At 43.6% G+C, this 23,985-nt stretch overlaps 1 protein-coding gene across 1 annotated transcript in view; it reads left to right on the plus strand.

The window, feature by feature from the left end:
* Positions 1–23,985, plus strand: part of LOC126184511 (ATP-binding cassette sub-family G member 8) — a 322,638-nt gene that overhangs the window by 163,553 nt on the left and 135,100 nt on the right. Inside the window, exons 4-5 of the mRNA XM_049926904.1 lie at positions 16,439–16,572; positions 22,819–22,950. Of these exons, the coding sequence (XP_049782861.1) occupies positions 16,442–16,572; positions 22,819–22,950 (263 nt within the window). The 5' untranslated portion in view covers positions 16,439–16,441. The remainder of the gene's footprint in view (positions 1–16,438; positions 16,573–22,818; positions 22,951–23,985) is intronic.

Below are 23,985 nucleotides of genomic sequence, written 5' to 3' on the forward strand. Positions count from 1 at the left end.
TTTAAAAACGCAGTTAATATCCGTTTGACCTATGGCAGCGCCATCTAGCGGGCCAACCATTGCGCCAACTGGTTTCCCCCTTCACGCTAGACAACTTTCGTTCTTTGTAGTTTTTTCGTTTGATGCTTATTTCGTGAGATATTTGGCCCGGTCAGTATCAATGGACCACCATATATATATATATATATATATATATATATATATATATATATATATATACAGGGTGTTTCAAAAATGACCGGTATATTTGAAACGGCAATAAAAACTAAACGAGCAGCGATAGAAATACACCGTTTGTTGCAATATGCTTGGGACAACAGTACATTTTCAGGCGGACAAACTTTCGAAATTACAGTAGTTACAATTTTCAACAACAGATGGCGCTGCAAGTGATGTGAAAGATATAGAAGACAACGCAGTCTGTGGGTGCGCCATTCTGTACGTCGTCTTTCTGCTGTAAGCATGTGCTGTTCACAACGTGCAAGTGTGCTGTATTCCTTAGAACAGAGGATTTTTCTGGTGTTGGAATTCCACCGCCTAGAACACAGTGTTGTTGCAACACGACAAAGTTTTCAACGGAGGTTTAATGTAACCAAAGGACCGAAAAGCGATACAATAAAGGATCTGTTTGAAAAATTTCAACGGACTGGGAACGTGACGGATGAACGTGCTGGAAAGGTAGGGCGACCGTGTACAGCAACCACAGAGGGCAACACGCAGCTAGTGCAGCAGGTGATCCAACAGCGGCCTCGGGTTTCCGTTCGCCATGTTGCAGCTGCGGTCCAAATGACGCCAACGTCCACGTATCGTCTCATGCGCCAGAGTTTACACCTCTATCCATACAAAATTCAAACGCGGCAACCCCTCAGCGCCGCTACCATTGCTGCACGAGAGACATTCGCTAACGATATAGTGCACAGGATTGATGAAGGCGATATGCATGTGGGCAGCATTTGGTTTACTGACGAAGCTTATTTTTACCTGGACGGCTTCGTCAATAAACAGAAATGGCGCATATGGGGAACCGAAAAGCCCCATGTTGCAGTCCCATCGTCCCTGCATCCTCAAAAAGTACTGGTCTGGGCCGCCATTTCTTCCAAAGGAATCATTGGCCCATTTTTCAGATCCGAAACGATTACTGCATCACGCTATCTGGACATTCTTCGTGAATTTGTGGCGGTACAAACTGCCTTAGACGACACTGCGAACACCTCGTGGTTTATGCAAGATGGTGCCCGGCCACATCGCACGGCCGACGTCTTTAATTTCCTGAATGAATATTTCGATGATCGTGTGATTGCTTTGGGCTATCCGAAACATACAGGAGGCGGCGTGGATTGGCCTCCCTATTCGCCAGACATGAACCCCTGTGACTTCTTTCTGTGAGGACACTTGAAAGACTAGGTGTACCGCCAGAATTCAGAAACAATTGAACAGCTGAAGCAGTACATCTCATCTGCATGTGAAGCCATTCCGCCAGACACGTTGTCATAGGTTTCGGGTAATTTCATTCAGAGTCTACGCCATATTATTGCTACGCATGGTGGATATGTGGAAAATATCGTACTATAGAGTTTCCCAGACCGCAGCGCCATCTGTTGTTGAAAATTGTAACCACTGTAATTTCGAAAGTTTGTCTGCCTGAAAATGTACTGTTGTCCCAAGCATATTGCAACAAACGGTGTATTTCTATCGCTGCTCGTTTAGTTTTTATTGCCGTTTCAAATATACCGGTCATTTTTGAAACACCCTATATATATATAAAGATTTTGATTATTGCTGCAGTGATACACTATTGTGTGTATCTTCATGTCTATGAGCGCGACGCCTCCTATAAGGATTTCAGTGGTGATGCACGTTACGTCCGAACACCTGTGGGAATCAGGATAAGCTGCCAGAAGGAGGAGAATGAACGGGACACTACGATGGGAATTTGGGTCGGATGGGAAGCGTGCCAAGATAGCCGAATCGGTTAAGGCGACCGCTCACGGTAAGCGGAAAATCCGGGATCGAGTTTCAGTCCAGCACAAGGTTTCACCTGTCGTCTTTGTATTTATTTCATAGTCCGAATGCGGCTGATGTCGTTGGTCGGCTTAATTCACATCAGCGTATACGCAGACAGTATGATAAGCTACTCTGTCACCACTGCAACAGAGCGACAGAGGGTGATAAACAGTGTGGAAACTCCAAAAACACAACACATCACCATATCTAAAACGGTGCAGGAAAACCGTTGGAATTCAAAACAGCTTCCTGTTGTATCGGAATGGATAAATTAGATCCTGTGTGCTTCTCAAGGGAGTCTTATACCATTCTTCTTGCAAAATAATGGCAAGTTGAGGTAACGCTGATGGAGGTGGATAGCGATCGCGCACACTTTTCTCCAAAGTAGACCACAAAGGCTCAATATTATTTAGATCTGGTGACAGTGGTGGCCATGGAAGATGCGACAACTCATCCTCATGCTCACAAAACCAGATATGAACAGGAGCTCTGTCGTCTTGCAACACAGCATCACCAGTGGGAAACAAATATTGTACCCTGGGATGGACCTGATCGGCAAAAATTTTCACAAAATCCTTGGCAGTAATGCGACCTTGCAGAGTAACCATAGGACCCATGGAGTGCCACGATAGGGCTTCCCAAATCATCACCGAAGCTTCATCATGTTTCACTATTGGCAGCAAGCAGTCTGCGTCATGGTGGTGGTGGCTTGTAGGTTAGTGGCGCTCAGCGAGGTGGTTATCAGAGCCCGTACGAAAACTAGCAGAAACGTAGTTTGCGTAGTAGGAGTTGGGACGGCATACGCCAGACGTAAACCCGACCAGAAGTTGTAAACGATGTGAAATAAGACTCATCCGGCTAAATGACTTTCTTCCATTGCTCCATAGTCCAGATTTTACGATATGACGCCACCTTTTCCTGTTACGGGGATTTGCATCACTGATGTGTGATTTTGAAATTCCAGCGCGCCCTGTAACTCTCTGCTTCTGAAGCTCCTTTGGTGTTGTTTTGATACTGACAAGGATCGCGGGTGCAGCATTCAGCTTTGCAGTGACTTTTTTTTAGCTGTCGTCCTTTTCAGTGACAGTCCATCACGCTCACCCGATACACATTTTCGTCCGCGTTGTGACTTAGTGGATGTCGTTTTCTAGCGTGTCCTGTTGTGGTGTAAATCTTCGACAGGGTGCCTCGTGAAACAACAAAACTTCAGCTGTAGTGGTTACCAACAATTTGCCCACGTTCTAATTCGCTTAACTCTCACATAATGCACTCACAACTATTCAGAACACTTTTCTGACCACGACTGACGCTTGCAGCATATTGAGAACATTGCATAGGTGCCGTTCGTGGTCAGATACAACAGCGCCAGCTGCAGGCTTGCCTAGCATCCTCATTTATGTTCATGCACACATTTCTTATGGTGTTTCCATATTTTTATCCAGCTGATGTACGACTCAAAAACAAAGCAAAAGAGATCCGTGATTTTCTGTTTGCTTTCGCTTCTCCTATGTGACGGTTACTTGGATGCCACATAGTAAGGATGAGCTGTACATGGCGCTCTGTATCTGTAGTACTGGCTGATGACGCGTTCAAAAATGATACGTCTGCGTTAAAAACTCAGCATCCATCGAACTTTGTGTCTTTTACCTTCACTCACTGTACTCTGCTGATACGTACACCAGTTTATCAAAAGTATCCGGACACCCCTATGTAATGTAGAATTGACCTGTGTTGCAAAATGAGTCGGTCAGGAGAGCTCAGTGAGGACTAGTAGCTGGATTTCACACATCCTTGAGGGACTTTTCAACCTTTCTAAAGCTATCCAAGACGACTGTTCGTGATGGGACTGTGAAATGGAGACGTGGAGGAACAAACATATGACAGACAGGGACCATCGAAAATCCGCGGAGGATGGTAGTAAAAAATCGCAGAAAATGAGTTCCAAAGTGCTACCAGCAGTCCATCTAGCACAGTGACTGTGAGTAGTATATCAACCAACTATCGAGCACAGCTAGAATTGGTGCAGTCCTCCTACCTGGGCATTCTGCTGTAATTTAACTTTGAACGTGGTCATTGACGATTCGAGGTCATCACATGTTCATGAAGGTCATACATGACGTCATTGATGGCACTGAACTCACGACATCATCAATTACTCAATACCACTACTCAACAGCCTTTTTGTAACTGGGATATAATACAGGGTGTACATAAAGTCCCAGAACACTTTCAATTATTTATTGCACAAGAACCAAACATTGTACAGATATCATACATATGTCATTTTGAAGAGAAACTCTGAAAGTTTTTTTTTCATGTATACCTCCACAGCATAGTTTGCCGATAGTCAGCGCTAATCGCAAACACGGCGAGTTCAGTGCAGAGCGAGCTTTCTGTGTGTTGGGGTTCGACAAAAACAAGTGTGGTACAGCTGTTCAACGGATGTTTAGAACCAAGTACGATAAGAAGTCACCAACAAGGAAGGCATTTACCACTGGCACAACAAATTCGTTACGATGGGTTGCTTGTGCCCGGCAAAGAGAAGCGGACGTCACAGTGTGAGTGAAGTGAATGTGGAGCGCGTACGAGAGACATTTATAAGGAGTCTAAAGAAATCGTTGCGTCGTGCATCCCGTGAACTCGAAATGGCTCCAGTGACACTGTGGAAAGTCCTGCGACAGAAGCTGTCTATGAAACCATTCAAATTGGAACTGGTGCAGAAGCTCAAAGACAAGCGTTTTAAGTTTTTTTCGCAGTTGCAACAATTGAATGAGGATGGGGATGGCATTGTTGATCGCTTAATTTTTTTAGCGACGAAGCCCGAAGCCACTTTTCACACTAATGGGAAAGTGAACAGGCATAATTGTCGAATGAGGGGTACAAAGCATCCACACGAATGCATTGAATTTGAGCGTGATTCCCCAAAGGTAAATTTTTTGTGCCTCGTCACGTCGAAAACTATACGGGCCATTCTTCTTCGCCGAGAGCACGGTCACTGGATATTCCTACTTGGACATGTTGCAGCAATGGCTGAGACCTCAAATGCAGTTAGACTAACCGTTCATCTTTCAGCAGGTTGAGGCTTCACCCCATTTACATCGTGAAGTTCGTGGGTACCTGAACACGGAGCTGCCGCATCGATGGATCGGCCGTGCTACTGAAGGGGGCCGCTGTTTCATGAAATGGCTCCCCGATCACCAGATCTCACTCCGTGTGTCTTTTTCATGTGGGGACACATTTAAGATCTGGTGTATGTACCGCCTCTACCACGTGATGTAAAAGAGCTCCGGGAGAGAATACGGGAAGCGACTGCCACAGTCGACGATGCCATGCTGGGACGGATATGGCAAGAATTCGATTACCGCATTGACGTCTGCCGGGTTCGCATATAGAATGTTGGTTGTTTAAAAAAAAAACTTTTCAGAGTTCCTCTTCAAAATGCAATATGTATGACATCTGTACAATGTTTAGTTCTTGTGCAATAAATAATTGAAAGTGTTCCCGGACTCTATGTACACCATGTATATCAATGAGTATGTATTTTGGTGTGTAGAATCCGAATCTATCTTTAAAAACGTTCTAGCGCGTAAGATTTTTGAGTTTGTAACGGTTTTTCATTGTTTATTTACCGTATTTCGGTCTTCACTGATCTCTTCTTCAGGTGTATGATGTTTTAATTTTTGCTGGTTTGGTACAAGATGATATACAAATCGTCATTAGATGGAGGGGTGATAAACATTCTAAACTTTACTCACCTCTTGTCAAGATAATCCGTTGAGCGAAAGAGTGTTTATGATTTAATGCATGTTGAAACATGCATGGTGCAATTCTCATGATGCTTATCTCGGCCCACCAGTGTTTTGCTAGTTTTTGTTACCTCATTGAGTGTTTCTTGTGAGATATAGTGGAACGTTGTGATGTTTAAAACTGGCAAACGCGTTGTTCTCGACCCACTCCGAAACCTTTTGCTATGTGTGGGGGAAATTTACAAGAATACCTCAAACAAAAACCTATCACTGATTGAGTTAAGAAGGCATGTAAACTGTATTTTGATCATCCTGATTGGTGATCTAGACAAAAATGTTGCACCTTATATTGCCTGCATTTCCTGTACTACCACTTTAACCGAATGGTTGAAAGGGAAACGCTGAGACATGCTATTCGCCGCTCCAGCGATATAGTATGTGCCTCACAAGCATTGGAGGGCTCTCAAGCAAAACTACAAAACGTAACATAAGTTTTCAAATGTATCTTCAGTGCATTTGCAACCTTTGGTACCAAACTCATAAATATCGAATTAGCTGCTTGGTCCTCTTTCAAAGCAATTGTAAAGGTCTTTTTGGGCTATAAAAGAGATTATAATTATGTTTCCATTGTGAGTGATCTCTTAGGCAGCTAAGCCGAAAAATGTCGCACAAAATTCACGTTTTACTTTCTCACCCTGATTTCTTTCCAGAAAATTTAGGAGCCGCAAGCGATGAGTAGGTTGAATGCCTTCACCAAGACATCTGTATGGTGCAACACCGTTATCATGATCACTGGAACCCTTCGATGACGGGTGGCTACTTCTGGGTTTTGTTAGGGAGAGTGATAAAATGGAAAACAAAAGAACTACATATCGTTGTGACTATTTCCGAATGCTTAAGGAGATTAAAGTTGAAAATATGTTGAGTCCTAAAGTTCTGAATACGTATTTCTTGTTTGTTTTATTTCTCTCAATTTGCGTGAGTTCTTCTTTTGATTCTGTTGTGTTTCTAGGAAATGTGACGCGATAGAGAAAACCTCATTTTACCAGTCAATTCAGCACCAAAAATTGGGTAAATACACCCACTTACAAACCAGATACAGAAAAAGGTTTAAATTTATTTACTAGTGTGGTTGGAAATTAAAAACCAACTCCCTTTCTTTCTCCAGCCGTTCATAGAACAGTATTAAAAATCCAAGATGGTGGAAATAGCCCCCCCCTTTTTTTTAAGTGGAAAATTAAAATACATATCGTCCCTTCTACCTCCGACAACTCATAGTGCATTACTCCATATCTCCAGCCAATCATAGCGCATTTAAAAAAAATCAAGATGAGGGAATAGCACAGTTGATAAATGGGAAATTTAAAGACTCTCTCCCCTTCCATTCCCCCACCTCCAGCCGGACATAGCGCAGTACTGAAAATCCAAGGTGATGGAAATAGGCCGGTAGTTATACCCTATCGCTCATTTCTTTCCAATGTCAGAGCGTAGTATTAGAAAATCGCCAAAGTTTGCTAGTGGGAGATTAAAAACCATCTTCCCTTTCCCTCCCCTCCTCCCTATTACCAAGCAATCATAGTGCAGTATTAAAATGAAACTGTAATGAAAAAGTCCAAGATGATGGAAACAAGCAAAGTGTTTTATACACTATGCCCATCTCCTCTATCTCCAAATAATCAGGGGTTAGTGTCAAAAAATAGCCCACATACATTAATGGGGAATTAAAAACCCTCTCCCCTCCATTTCCATTCTTTTTATCGCTATCTAATTACAATGCGTTATTAAATATCCAAGACTGTGGAAATAGTCAAATAGTGTTGGTGGTAAATTTAAAAACCCAACCAGTCGGTGTGTAGTGTTAAAATAATGTGTAAAAATGGTGTCAAATTACATTATGTCTGACGTACACATCAAGTCATGCCCCCTTCCCCCTCTCTCCCTCCTTGTCTCCAGCCAATCAAAAAAATCCGAGATGTGGCAAAAGACCAATTGCGTGCGCAGTATTAAAATGATACGCCAGATATACAATAAAAAATTATGTATCCTTTAGTTTAAAGTCGAAGATATTCGCTATTTCTGTGGCTTAATATTAAAGTGCGGTCAAAATCAAAGCTATGCATTATTTACCTACACATACATAGCTCTGGAATAATATTAAAATAACTGCAAGATCAAATATGCATATACTTCAATGGCGTGTACACACATGCATCTCTGTATGTAATACATCACGTACTGTGATCTCTAGTAATCAGCTCCCCCCCTCTCTCTCTCTCTCTCTCTCTCTCTCTCTCTCTCTCTTTCTGTGTGTGTGTGTGTGTGTGTGTGTGTGTGTGTGTATGTGTGTGTGTGTGTGTGTGTGTATTTTATACGTAATATAATGCATTTGAAGGAGGCGAAAAGGAATACAAACCTCTCAAAAATGAGATCGACAGGAAGTGCAAAATGGCTAAGCAGGGATGGCTAGAGGACAAATGTAAGGATGTAGTAGCATATATCACTAGGGGTAAGATAGATAATGCCTGCAGGAAAATTAAAGGAACTTTTGGAGAAAAGAGAACCACCTGTATGAATACCAAGAGCTCATATGGAAAACCAGTCCTAAGCGAAGAAGGGAAACAAGAAAGGTGGAAGGAGTATATAGAGGGTCTATACAAGGGGGATGTACTTGAGGACTATATTATGGAAATGGAAGAGGACGTAAATGAAGATGCAATGGGAGATATGGTACTGCGTGAAGAACATGACAGAGCACTGAAAGACTAAGTCGAAACAAGGTTCCGGGAGTAGACAACATTCCATTAGAACTACCAATAGCCTTGGGAGAGCCAGCCAGGACAAAACTCTTCCATCTTGTGAGCAAGGTGTACGAGACGGGCGAAATACCATCAGACTTCAAGAAGAATATCATAATTTAAAACCCAAAGAAAGAAGGTGCTGATGGGTGTGAAAATTACCGAACTATCAGTTTAATAAGTCACGGTTGCATAATACTAACACGAATCCTTTACAGTCAAATGGAAAAACTTGGGGAAGATCAGTTTAGATTCCGTAGAAATGTTGTAATACACGAGGCAATACTGACCCTACGACTTATCGTAGAAGATAGGTTAAGGGAGGAAAACGTTTCTAGCATTTGTAGACTTAGAAAAAGCTTTTGACAATGTTGGCTGCAATACTCTCTTTCAAATTCTGAAGGTGGCAGGGGTCAAATACAGGGAGCGAAAGGCTATTTACAATTTTTACAGAAACCAGTGGCAGTTATAAGAATTGAGGAGCACGAAGGGAAGCAGTGGTTGAGAAGGGAGTGAGAAAGGGTTGTAGCCTATACCTGATGTTATTCAATCCGTATATTGAGCAAACAGTAAAGGAAACAAAAGAAAAATGTGAAGTAGGATTTAAAATCCATGGAGAAGAAGTAAAAACTTTGAGGTTTGCCGACGACATTGTAATTCTGTCAGAGACAGCAAAGGACCTAGAAGAGCAGCTGAACGGAATGGACAGTGTCTTTAAAGCAGGTTATAAGATGAACACCAACAAAAGCATAACGAGGATAATGGAATGTAGTCGAATTAAATCAGGGAATTCTGAGGGAATTAGATTAGGAAATGAGACACTTAAAGTAGTAGATGAGCTTTGAGTTTGCTATTTGGGGAGCAAAATAGCTGATGATGATCGAAGTAGAGAGGATATGAAATGTAGACTGGCAATAGGAAGAAAAGCGTTTCTGAAGAAGAGAAATTTGTTAACAGAGTATAGATTGAAGTGCCAGGAAGTCTTTTCTGAAAGCATTTGTATGGTGTGTAGCCATGTATGGAAGTGAAACACGAACGATAAATAGTTTAGACAAGAAGAAAACAGAAGCTTTCGAAATGTGGTGCTACAGAAGAGTGTTGAAGATTAGATGGGTAATGAGGAGGTACTGAACAGAATTGGGGAGAACAGGAATTTGTGGCACAATTTGACGAGAAGAAGGGATGGGTTGATAAGACACGTTTTGAGGCATCAAGGGATCGCCAATTTAGTATTGGAGGGAAGCGTGGAAGGTAAAAATCGTAAAGGGAGACCAAGAGATGAATACACTAAGCAGATTCAGAAGGATGTAAGTTGCAGTAGTTATTCGGAGATGCACAGGTTTGCACAGGATAGAGTTGCATGGAGAGCTTCATCAAACCAGTCTCTGGGCTGAAGACCACGACAACAACAACATACTGCAGTCGGTACAAACATGTAATCTCTGTATATTGCTGATGCATTGTAATGTTATGCATTATTTACTCCACATACATAACTCTGGAACAATATTAAAATGACTCCAAGGTCAAAGATATGTATAATACATGTACTTACATGTGTCCGTCTACTTAACAGCCCGAATACTGTGATCTCAAGACCTCCAGCAACCATTTGTCTCTCCCCCTGTCTCCCAAACACACATATATATGTATTTCACACGTCAAATTCTGTAGTCCTTACTATATGTCACCTCTCTCTATCTCTTAGGTTAAAAATACTGGGCACACTGAACGTAGAGCGTCACGAATGACAACACGATCCTCCTTAAAAAACGAGAAAACCATTTCCTTGCCGTGCTCTGCCCAATGGCATTATCTCCACATACGGCGTAAGTGCAAACAGAAGAATATGTTGTGAATGTTCCGATTTCTCCACGTGGCCCCCCCATTTTCTAGCGTCCACAGCTCCATTCACCATCTCCAGATGACAAAATGGCAATATGTGAACCCGAACAGCAACCATAAATAAAAAATGACAATCGACGAGTAAACCCATAGAAAGTGGGGTACCAACACGTAAAACAAAACCGCTACGAACTTACGCACCAACCTTGTAGTTGTGAGGAGTATCTGACGAGAGTCATAACTTAGGTGGGTATTGCGAATTAGATCGACATTCCTAACATAAAAACAGGGTAGTTTAAATATGTTCATGACTGGGCTATAATGAGTCTCCCATATTACGGGTTGCCATAGAAGATCAACGTAGTAGAGTAGTAGGGGAAGTCTGCACTCTGCTTCACTGCATCCAAAACCGAGATATCAGGTTTCCATCGTAATAACAAACAAGCGAAGTGCTTAACATCTTCTTGGGAAACAGATATGTAGAACAAACGCATGCTGGATAGAACATAGTTTTAAGAAACATCCCTGTAAAGTTAGCGCTAATCTCCGTCGTAGAAACAATATCCTACCAACGTTATGTGGCTGAGATTTTTGTAAAACCTTACTGAAATCATCCGCCTTGGGCTTTATATATTGCAATACTGAGAACTCTCTACCAAATTGCTGCCCACGTGAACAAAAGCAACGAATCAGTGTTTATTATTCCTAGTACTGTAAGATCAATCCCAATACAGAGTGTTTATATTATAAGTCGCACACCCACCTGAGACGCCCCAGAAAAATTCTGTTATGAGAGAATACAACTACAAAGTTTGGGCAACCAAGATCTCCAAACTCACTAAGCCATCCCAGCTCTCTGCGCTAATCGGCTTCAGTTAAGGCAGCCATTTCTTGTAACAAAGGAACACCCACGTAGAGTTAATTTTGTTCTTAATGTATCTTGAAATCATTCAATAAATAAATAATACGGGTGGTTGTAATTAAACTGACAAGGTATATTCATTAATTTGTCGCTCGCGGAGTATCCTGAAAAATAATAGTTCCACTTTCTGCCACGAGGTGAAAATATGGCGCTGTAAGCGGTCAGAATGTGAAATGTTTCCTGTTTTGTCGTCAGTATGCTGTTTGTCGCTTAGTGGCATGTGTTGATTTCTTTGTTGGTGTAAAGGGTTAAGATGGTTGAAGTTTTCTGTACGAAACGCAATGGCTATTGAGAACAAAGACCGTGCACAGCTAGTAAAGTTGTTTTATCAGAACGGCAGCAATAGCAGCCCTGCATTGCGACAATATCGCCGACAACCAGCTGCAAAGATGCCCTATGTCAATAAATGGGCTAAATAATATGGTCAAGAAATTTGAAGAAATAAGTGAATTATGTGGTGCAGCAGGGAGAGAGAGGCGGCCCATTCCCGTGACAGTTGTTGATGAAGTTGTTGTAGCCATGGCCGACCTTGCAGCATATGCCTCAAATGCTGCAGTCAGTGCTCGAGCTGTGTCATGACAGCTTTCTCTCCCCTGGCCAGCTAACAAAGATTTTGTGGCGCAGTTTACTTTAGTAGCCCCACAAGATTCAGAATTCGCGCCAAATGAAGCCTCAAGATAGGCTACAACGCCGTGACATTACCCTTCCTTTTTTTGGCACACATGAAAATGGATGACTTGTGGCCGGGGAATATTCTCTGGACGGACGAGGCACGTTTTACTCTACACGGTGCCGTGAATGCACAGAACTGTCGGATATGGTGCCCTACGCCGGCAGTGTTGTGCAGGAACGTCCACTGCTCTCAGTGTATGTGACTGTGTGGTGAGGTTTCACAAGCTCCGCAGTCCGTTTCTCTTCGAAGAGAGCCTGTAAGGTCGCTATTTTGGCTCAGTCGTGGACTAAAGCAATGTTTGAAAACGTTGGCCAATTTGTTTTACTAATAATCACCTGCCTCCTTAGCTGAGGTTGCTTAACGACGCCTTTGTGGTGGTGCTCAACTTAGAGGTAGCTGGTTTGAATACTGATGGTCAGCTGTATAGCCACCCACTACCTGGCGCACTTTGTTTACTTCTGTGACGTCACGTGACCTAGGTCATTGACCTTTCGACGTCATCATAAGCAATACCCATTATGTATGACATCATGATTGTGATATCACAGGCCACGACTCTTTTCGATGATATCATCAAGGTGATGGGAAATTTAAAATTTTAAGAAATCTGAAAATTGGCAGAAAATTAAAAAAATCAAATGCAGTGGTGGGGTGCACACACACACACACACACACACACACACACACACACACACACACACACACAGAGAGAGAGAGAGAGAGAGAGAGAGAGAGAGAGAGAGAGAATGTTTCTGTCAAATACTGTAACCTCATCAGCATATTTCATTGCTTTTATGTCTTACTCATTTCCATGCTTAATGTTTACGTCAGATATTGTACTTTCTTATCAGCAACTTTCATCTCTCTCTCTCTCTCTCTCTCTCTCTCTGATTTCATTCTCCAGTAATGTTTATCCCAAAATACTGCATTTCCTTATCATCAGTATAAGGGGCAATCAAATGAAAACGAGACAAATGGAAAAGAAGTAAGTAAACTATTATTTATTTCAAAAGTAATCGCCATAACTGTTAAAGTATTTCTCCCACTGTGGGACAAGATCTTCAATACTTTCGAGAAAAATATTTGTAGGCTCTGCAGAACCATGATTATACCCAGGCGTGCACCTCTTTGTCTGAAGCAAATCGACGACCACGAATGTCTTTCTTCAGGGCCCCAAAAATATGTAAATCGCGTGGGAAGAGATTAAGACGGTATGGATGATGTATAAGGGCTTCTACAGCGTAGCTGAAACATCCTTGGCAACATGTGGGCTTGCCCACCCACATGTTGTCGAGGTTGTTTCGATTACACTGCAGAAGTTTTGATGGGAAGCCCTTACACAACCTCCATACATACACTGTCTCTCTTCATGCGATTTACATAGTTTTGGGGCCCTGAAGAAAAAGATTTGTGGACTCGATTTGGTTTGGACGAAGAGGTGCACTCCTGGGTACAATGGTGGTCCCTTACGGAGCCGCAGTAGTTTTTCCATAAAGGTAGGCCTACTGACCGTCTTGTCGCACATTGGGATGAAGTTATGGCGATTACTTTTGAAATAACAAAGAGTTTTACTTACTTCTTTACTGTCTGTCCCGTTTTTGACAGCATCTTTTGACTGCCCCTTATACGTAGCCTGCATTATTACTTTTACAACTGATTTAGGCTACAGTTTAAATAAGGCAAATTCAAACTGGAATGCATTGTCTAGTAATGAATGAAGACTGTGATTTACCGTGCTGCAATTACGATAAAAATTAGTTCTTCAGCGGCTTATACTGATCAGTGACGTGTAGGCCTAACAGTGATGTACTTTCGACAAATGAGTTACAAAGATAAGATAAATTAACGCAAAAATATTACATATGAGATTTTAGCGTCCCATGCGACGTCCATATATGATAATGTTTGTAACCATCAGTTACGGGAAATCCCCACGTCATGCCTCCAGTATTAAATTTTATTGGTGATACAGAAAATTGAGAATTTTACACTAATTAATAACTCTGTACTCCACATTGCTTGAGGTGTGCCCCTCTGCCCCCCCACCCCCTCGCTAACCATCCTCCCCCCACCAACCATCCCCCCCCCCTCCGCCCATCCCCCGTCATCGTTTCTGGCTTTCCCGGGTTTGCGCCATTTTGCTATTTTGTTTTGGTTCGTGTGACGACGCGGCGATTTCAATTCGTACCAAGACGGCCGATATGTACCTGCAAACAAGCAAAAATTGACGAAGGAAATTTCATAAATAATGCACACTAATTTTTTTTACTTACACGTTTATTTTTTCCGTATCTGTTTAGTCCTTCAGTATTGTCTCCCTTCTTCTCTGTGATGGAATCCATCGTCTCGCAGGCCTATTATTCCATCAAGATCACCACTTCTGTTCATCTGTCGAATGGCTCGGGTAATGGTGGTACAAAGCTCTTCAAGAGAAAGATAACGACGTCCACGCATAAGTTTTTTTTTCGGTTTCGGGTACAGCTCGGTCTGGTGGACTCATATTTGGGCCGTAGAGAGGATGCGATAATATTTCCCATCCGTATTCGCACAGTTTTTGGGCTACAACATTGCCGATATGCGGGCGAGCATTGCCGTGGATGGCCTCGAGCAACTGAAGTCGGGTTTTGTGCATTTTTCTGCGCGGGTTTTGCATGAAATTACGATAATACACAGCTGTGACACTTGTTCCACATAACAATAAGCTAAAATCATCATTTGCTTGAGCTTTGATTGAGCACGTCGAAAGTTTTTTGGACGTACAGAATCTGAAGCTCTCCACTCATTGGCCTGTGCTTTCGACTCCGGTTCAAAGTCTCTAATCCACGTTTCATCAGTAGCGCCAATTCGACACAAGAATCCTTGTCCTTCAAGGTCGAATCGTTGTTTCAGCAAGGTTGCAATGTCGAGGCGTTTCTTCTTCTCTTCAGCAAACGGGGTGGGACCCATCTCGCAGAAATTTTTCTCTTCTTCAAATCATTTGTCAGAATGCGGGATACTGATGTGGGGGAATTCCTGTGCCTTCAGAGAGTTCACCACAAGTCGCACTACGATCTTCTTCAAGAGCATCTGCCACAAGTTTCACACTTCGTTCAGCTGCTGAAGTTCTTGGCCTTCCGAGTCTCGGATTATCGTCTACGTTTATACGACCACAGCGAAAACGACTAACCCAATGTGAAATTGTACAAAGGTCCACTGTAAACTCACCACAAAGTTCACTTAACACACTTTGGATTTCTGTCGGGTTTCTGCCGCGTCTGGCCGAGCGGTTCTAGGAGCTTCAGTCTGGAACCGCGCGACCGCTACGGTCACAGGTTCGAATCCTGCCTCGGGCATGGATGTGTGTGATGTCCTTAGGTTAGTTAGGTTTAAGTAGTTCTAAATTCTAGGGGACTGATGACCACAGCAGTTATGTCCCATAGTGCTCAGAGCCATTGGAACCATTTTTGAATTGTAGTACCAAGCATTCCACACCAGACGTTAACTCTCCATTGACGCTGATGTTCCACCTGTCTGAACCATCGTGGTTCGTCGCTGGAACAATAATGCATGTTCCTTGTATTTTCCTGTCCTTTGTTTGAGAAGGAACATTCATCGGTAAATAGAACATTGGAGAAGAAATTTGGGTTGGCGAGGATTTGATGTGATGTGACAGAACTGTACACGATTCTGGAAATCATTCCCATGCAATTCTTGATGTAGGTGTACATGGTAAGGACGGAACCGGTGACGTGTAAGAATGCGGTGTACACTGGTTTTGCCGGCTGCTGTGTCCGAGCGGTTCTAGGCGCTTCAGTCCGGAACCGCGCGACTGCTACGATCGCAGGTTCGAATCCTGCCTCGGGCATGGATGTGTGTGATGTCCTTAGATTAGTTAGGTTTAAGTAGTTCTAAGTTCTAGGGGATTCATGACCTCAGATGTTAAGTCCCATAGTGCTCAGAGCCATTTGAACTTAACATCTGAGGTCATCAGTCCGCTAGACAAAATGGTTGGTTCAAATGGCTCTGAGCACTAAGCGACTAAACTTCTGAGGTCATCAGTCGTCTAGAACTTAGAACTAATTAAACCTAACTAACCTAAGGACATCACACACATCCATGCCCGAGGCAGGATTCGAACCTGCGACCGTTGCGGTCGCTCGGTTCCAGACTGAAGCGCCCAGAACCGCACGGCCACTCCGGCCGGCAGTCCGCTAGACCTAGAACTACTTAAACCTAACTAACCCAAGGACATCACACACATCCATGCCCAAGGTAGGATTCGAACCTGCGACCGTAGCAGCCGCGTGGCTGCGCCTAGAACGGCTCGGCCACAGCGGCCGGTTCATCAAACGGTCCACACGACCTGTGCATTGTTTATGAAATGTCCTTCGTAATTACGTAATTTAATTTTTTTCTAGTTGATAATAAAAATTGGACGATTCAGCTAGCGGCCGTGAACTTGTGTGTGTTGCAGAGTATGGAGCGGCGGTACTCGGTGCCGCCAGCGGCGGGGCCCAGCAGCGGCGCGGTCGACGAGGCGGCGCTGCGGCCCGCCGCCACGCTCGCGCCTTCCGCCTCGGAGGACCTGCACGCCTGGTCCATCTACAGGCGAGTGCACTCTGTCCAGTCTGCCCCTCACGAAAGCTTCTCGCCAGCAGTGCTTTTAACATGTAACGGATTATAAGTTCCACTACTGGCCATTAAAATTGATACACCACGATGACGTGCTACAGACGCGAAATTTAACCGACAGGCAGGAGATGCTGTGATATGCAAATGATTAGCTTTTCAGAGCATTCACACAAGGTTGGCGTCGGTGGCGACACCTGCAACGTGCTGACATGAGGAAAGTTTCCAACCGATTTCGCATACACAAACAGCAGTTGACCGGCGTTGCCTGGTGAAATGTTGTTGGGATGCCTCGTGTAAGGAGGCCTTTGATAAATGTCGGATTGTAGCCTATCGCGATTGCGGTTTATCGTATCGCGACATTGCTGCTCGCGTTGGTTGAGATCCAATGACTGTTAGCGGAATACGGAATCGGTGGGTTTAGGAGGGTAATACGGAACGCCGTGCTGGATCCCAACGGCCTCGTATCACTAGCAGTCGAGATGACACGCATCTTATCCGCATGGCTGTAACGGGTCGTGCAGCCACGTCTCGATCCCTGAGTCAACAGATGGGGATGTTTGCAAGACAACAACCATCTGCACGAACAGTTCGACGACGTTTGCAGCAGCGTGGACTATCAGCTCGGAGACCGTGGCTGCGGTTACCCTTGATGCCGCATCACAGACAGGAGCGCCTGCGATGGTGTACTCAACGACGAACCTGGGTGCACGAATGGCAAAACTTCATTTTTTCGGATGAATCCATGTTCTGTTTACAGAATCATGATATTCGCATCTGTGTTTGGCGACATCGTGGTGAACGCACATTGGAAGCGTGTATTCGTCATCGCCATACTGGCGTGATGGTATGGGGTGCCGTTGGTTACACGTCTCGGTCACCTCTTGTTCGCATTGATGGCACTTTGAACAATGAAAGTTACAATTCAGATGTGTTACGGCCCGTGGCTCTACCCTTCATTCGATCCCTGCGAAACCCTACATTTCAGCAGGATAATGCACGACCGCATGTTGCAGGTCCTGTACGGGCCTTTCTGGATACAGAAAATGTTCGACTGCTGCCCTGGCCAGTACATTCTCCAAATCTCTCACAAACTGAAAACGTCTGGTCAATGGTGGCCGAACAACTGGCTCGTCACAGTCCACCAGTCACTACTCTTGATGAACTGTGGTATCGTGTTGAAGCTGCATGGGCAACTGTACCTGTACACGCCATCGAAGCTCTGTTGACTCAATGCCCAGGCGTATCGAGGCCATTATTACGGCCAGAGGTGGTTGTTCTGGGTACTGATTTCTCAGGATCTATGCACCAAAATTGTGTGAAAATGTAATCACATGCCATTTCTAGTATGATATATTTGTCCAATGAACACCCATTTATCATCTGCATTTCTTCTTGGTGTAGCAATTTTAATGGCACGGAGTGTATTTTAATGTAACAATAATTTGTTTACATCAGTTTAGCGTAACTTTCGAGAAATTCCATTCCGGCGACATAGAGCATTTCAAAAGCATTCGTTCAAAAATTTCAGAAGATAGTGGCAAACTCTCACAATTTAGATGTCTAATTTTAAACGCAATGTAAAAACAAAGTTTACATTTGTCACTGTCAATTTTCACTTAGTATCACAATTACAAACGCAGGTCTGCAGAATGCAATTGTGCGAGCGAACGTGGAAATAAGGGAATGTTCTTTCTTTCAGTCATTTACACCGACATTCCGGAAATCGATCGTTCTGTAATGGGCCGGGTGTGCTTTCCCTTTCAGTCTCGGTTCACTCAACTTGGTGTATTTACCCGTCATACCTGTGGACTCTGGAACTGTGTCGAGTTTATTGTCAACAGCGGATACGGTGAGCCTTCCTCTGGCTGAAATGTTCTCTGTAGGCTGTCAGGACGCGAGTACATCCACGGGGACAAGATACTGAAAACTAGCTTGTAATTTTTCTAGCCCTCGAGACTCTTAGCTCATATGTTAATTTATTCCTCGAAAGCAGTATGGAAATTTAGTAAAAGTGTTTTTAGTTTTACATACTGGTACACAAAGTGTTTGTAAGGGTTTACGACCCTCGTGACCTGCCCCTCTCCTCAGATCCGTGCTTGTAGGTAACTCGTGTTTCCTCCATTTCAGTTGCTGTGAGGAATGAAAGAATCAGATTTATGAAAGTGTAAACGTAACTTTACTGTGAAATAAATACAATACCCTAACCAAAGCAAAGGCAGCCTGTTTGAAAGTCCACCTCTTTCTACTACTGCCATATCAAAATATACTGCAGGGTAATGTACAATACTGTGACACTCTATCCTCCACTGCAATGCCCTCGGATCCCACTCGGCGGGCCATCACAGTGCAATTGAGTCACTGCCACACCCTACCCACTCTTCAATGGTAGACCTTCTGGAGTCGTCCGGTGTGTGCGAGGAGAGTTCTTGTGGTGATGCACTGTGAGTTGTGACTAGCTCTGAGTACCTCCGATCGGGTTCGGGTCGGCAGATACTGTGGGCGCATCCATTTGATTCCTGCTTTCTGGATACAGGATGTTCCTGAGGTGAGTGCTGTGCCTCAAAAGACTAATCCTTTGCCAAAGTTTTATTGGAGAGTGGGCTGGAGGATCCTGTTCCAGTACCTTACCCTTTATAGTAGCGAAAAACATCTGACGTACACACGTAATACTGCTGCAAAAGATGACAGGCTCTCATCCTCGAAGAACCTGTCAGGCTTCATTCCTGAGATGTGTGTCGCTACTTGGCCACATCTACATTCTTCTACAATATTTGTCCGGTATCACAAGAACTGTGCACCATTCAGTCGAGAGAACCTGATGCCACCCATCTGGGTCCAATTCCATGGCTTCCAGGCTTGCATATCCTCTCTTCTCCACGCACTGTGGTACTGGGTAATTTGTGCTATCGTTTTTTAATGGACACCTACAGACAAAATTGATTTTGTGGAGATTGTTGTGTATTACTCAAGTTAGTTGACATTTTCCTCCCAATTGCTTCCAAACAGGCAGTATGAAGATTTGTTCCAGTCTCCTCGTGTACCTATGAGCTACAATATGTAGGTGGCTGTTATCATTTTGTGTTGACTGTGGGCAACCACTGTGAGGCAGATCTTCAATGTTCTTTGTCTCATGAAAGTGGCTGAATGTATGAATGACATCTTTGTGGTAAACACATTTGACTGGCAGCTTCCCATGCTGCAAAAGGTGTCATCTGGAGCTGAATCATTGTTGATGTCATAAATTTCAGTTTCATTACTCCTTATTGTTAGTATGCTAATGCAGTGGAGCTCTGCCGTATTGGAAAATGAATCCTATTGTCCTTCGTTTGGTGTGAACTTTTCCAGTACTGATGTCACATGTTGAAGTATATGTGATGTGTGAGCGTTCACTTATGGGAAAAAGAGACATAGTCATATAGTTAACTGCATAAAAACTATTTAGCTTTATGATTAAAAATGTGATCACACCAAGGTAAGGTACATGTGTATTGTGTGATTCTTGAGTTTCTCCCGGCGTATTTGATAATCAAAATATCCACGGGTGTGCTGCCGGCCTATAGTGTCCAACGGGCACAATATTTCGGCGATCATACATGTCGCCATCATCAGGTGAACTGACGGACTGAGCTCCTGTGAACGTGCCGGCACGGAGATCCGTGCGCTATGGCTGCTCAGAGGGAACTGGGTTCGGTCGCGGCGGCGGCCGATTTAAATACCCTCCGCCCGCGGCGCGTTCCCTCCGCCGTCCGCGCCCCGCGCCACGGTCGCGCGGTGGAACAGATTGCGACGGCGTCTGAGATGACGTCGGTGTGATGGCTCTGTTCGCCGTGGTCGTCACAACTATACGTTTGCTCGATTTACTCTTGATTAACCCAATCGCTGATTCCCAAGCCTTGCTAAGATTATAGCCACAGTCACGGTTTATGAGGTCGTCGTTGGTGCGAATTTCGATGGCCTCTCTAACAACGCTGTCCCAGTATCTCGACATCTGTACCAGAATCCTCGTGCGGTCATACTCCATGGCGTGATTTTCCGACAAACAGTGTTCAGCGACCGCCGACTTGCTCGGATACATCAGTCGAGTGTGCCTCTGGTGTTCACGGCATCGATCCTCGACGGTACGCATCGTCTGACCAATATACGACTTGCCACATTGACACGGAATCTGGTACACGCCGGCCTTCCTCAAACCGAGGTCATCTTTGGCGCTCCCCACCAGTGCACGAGTTTTATTTGGAGGACAAAACACAGTTCCGACCTGGTGTTTTTTCAGAATGCGGGCGATTTTCCCCGAGAGTGCGCCTGTGTATGGAATAAATGCAGTGCCTACCTCCTCCCTCGTGACTTCATCCATCTCAACAGGTTGTGCTGCAGTGGTTGGGCGGAGAGCACGTTGAATCTGCCACTCTGAGTACCCACTTTTTCGAAATACAGTTCTCAGGTGTTCCAATTCCGGGGGTAGACTTTCTGCGTCAGAGATAGTGCGCGCCCTATGTACTAGAGTTTTAAGTACCCCGTTCCTCTGTGAAGGGTGGTGGCAGCTGTCTGCGTGCAAATACAGATCAGTGTGCGTTGTCTTCCGATACACCCCATGACCTAGGGTGCCGTCAGCCCTTCTCTTGACCAAGACGTCAAGGAAAGGTAATTTACCCTCCGTTTCAGTCTCCATAGTGAATTTGATGTTGGGGTGTATGGAGTTTAGATGTGTAAGGAAGTCAAGGAGTTTATCCATACCATGTGGCCAGATGACGAACGTGTCGTCCACGTAACGGAAAAAGCAAGTAGGTTTCCATACGGATGGCGACAGGCACGAATTTGTACATGGAGAACTTCGAGGAGGAAGCCCTGTCGTCATCCGTATGGATGCTGTGGCCAGCTGCATTAGATTTATCAGTTGAGGATGCGTGGCATGAACAGCCTGATCGAGGTGGTCCCACAGATTCTCAATTGAGTTTAAATCCTGGGATTTTGACGACCTGGAGAGGATGGTAAACTCATCGTGGTGCTCCTCAAACCACACATCTACACTGTGAGCTGTGTGGCATGTTTCATTGTCCTGCTGGTAAATGCCATCTTGCCAAGGAAAAACAAACTGCTTTTAGGGGTGGAAATGGTCCCAAAGGATAGATGCATACTTGTGTTGGTGTATGTGCCTTCCAGAATGATGAGATCACCTAGGGAATACCCTCCAACCTGGACCCTCCTGACAATTGTCGCAGGTTGTTCGCTTACTGATGTTTCGTGCTATACATGCCAATGGCCATCTATCAGATGGAGCATAAAATGTGATTCATCTGAAGAGGCAAGGTCACCTGTGACCACTTAGTGGAATCCAGTTGTGGTACTGGTGTGCAAATTCCAACCTTCATCACTGATGAACAGCAGTCAGTGTGGGTGCAAGAACCAGGCACCTGCTGTGGAGTCCCATACACAGCAACTTGAACTGAATAGTCATTGAGGAGACATTGCTGATAGCTCTTTGGTTCATCTGGATGGCCATGCATGTCTCTTTGCCCGTAAAAATCTCCACAGCTGCTGTGTACCCCTGTCATCGATGGTCTGTAGTGTACCACAATTGCCTTTGGTTTTGAATAGTGCCCAGTTTCCATGTGCAGTACACTTTAACCACAGCAGCATGCAAACATTTACAAACTTAGCCATTTCATAAATGTTCCCACACTTGGCTGCAAGCCCATGGTCATGCCCTTTTGGATGTCAGATAAATCACATCATTTCCACATTACAACAACAACTGCACTGTTTTCCATGTCCCCTGACATGCTTCATATGCCCTCCTTTGCTACTGCTGCTGCCTGTCATCCATGAGTGATTATTGCATGTTGACACACATGTGGTTACATTAATGTGACTGGACCATGTATTTTATGATAGGTTTGGTAGTTGAGGGAATAGGTTTTTTACTTTAGTAAATACATAATTGGATTTTGTCTTGTTAATTTGTTATTAAATTAGCTATTAAATTAAATTAAATTAACTATTTGTTATTAAATTAACTATTGTCTTTCTCTATGAACTGATTTGTATCTTTGTGTGTCAAGCAATTTAATGCCCGAAATTGCATTGTCTGTAAGATAAATGTTTGTGGATGTGGTGATTTGTTATTAATTGGTGATGCTTTGTGCAGCCTGTGGACTTCTCATGACAAAATCATAAGTTGTATTATGGAGACTCTGTCTGAAGTTAATCTGTAACTTATTTCAGACAAAACCTAAATTCAGATTTCACGGATTCAGCTCTGGGATCCAGTGAGAAATCTCCACTTCCATATGGGAACTTCCAGCTGAGAGAATCAACAGTGCAGTCTATTCTGAATCACCCAAGATATGGACCTAAGTAAGATTATAATAAGCACATAATTTTGTAACTTTTCAATAAATTATAAAGCCACTTGTTAAACAGCTGTCTTAAAAATATAGCTTCTTGTAATGCATCTGAATATCTTAGCAGAAAATAATTACTGATTCAGTTATACATTTATATGAATTAAGAGATTCACATCCTTGTTATATTAGAAGAATGTTACTGAGATACTCAATTTGCGTGCTGAAAATTAAGGCTTCTGAATATTTTATATGAAATCTCTTAAAGCTTTTTAAATAAAATAAACTTTACTAACATTCTGCAACTTTATTCTTCATGTGTACATATTTATTTCTCAATATAGCCACCCTGGCAACTAACACATCTCTCCCACTGAGAAACCAGGATGTTAATACCATCCCTGTAAAATGTTTGACTTTGGTGGCTGAGCTACAACTCCACCTGTGCTTGCACCACTTCCTCACTATCAATGTGAACGCCTTGAAGGTGTTTTTTATGTTTTGGAAGTAGCTGAAAATTGGATGGGACCAAATCATGACTGTATGGAGCATGGGTGGGCAACAGGCAGCCTACAGGCCAAATCTGGCCCTCGATTGGTTTCAGTCCAGTCTGTGAAAGAACATCATTGGACAGAGAGAGGTAGAGGGAGCAAGGTGCTCACATTGCACTCGACCCAGGACCTATTTTCACATATCCACCATTATGTTGTTCACATCTTCCCAGTTTGCATTGTGTATGATTCAGCCAAATATTTTTTAAGTTCAAGCAATTTAGGATTTTAAACTGAACAAAGAAATGATAGCTTAAGGTGTTACAGAAACAATGCATACATTTGTGACAGTCATCAGAAGTATATTTGGGCAAGTGTTTAAAAATGCTTGCTAATAGTGTTTGTGAATATTAACATACTAAATTTCAGACACTTGAGTGACCTCATGTCATCAGAAATAGTCAAGTTAATCTTAATTGCTTATCGACTGGGATTGCCTATCTCTGCCGTATTTTGTTTTTCTGTTCTTTCTCATATTAACATAAGTAAATAATTCT

The sequence above is a fragment of the Schistocerca cancellata genome, chromosome 4 (assembly GCF_023864275.1).
Source record: "Schistocerca cancellata isolate TAMUIC-IGC-003103 chromosome 4, iqSchCanc2.1, whole genome shotgun sequence".
In the NCBI taxonomy this organism is placed as follows: Eukaryota; Metazoa; Arthropoda; class Insecta; order Orthoptera; family Acrididae; genus Schistocerca; species Schistocerca cancellata.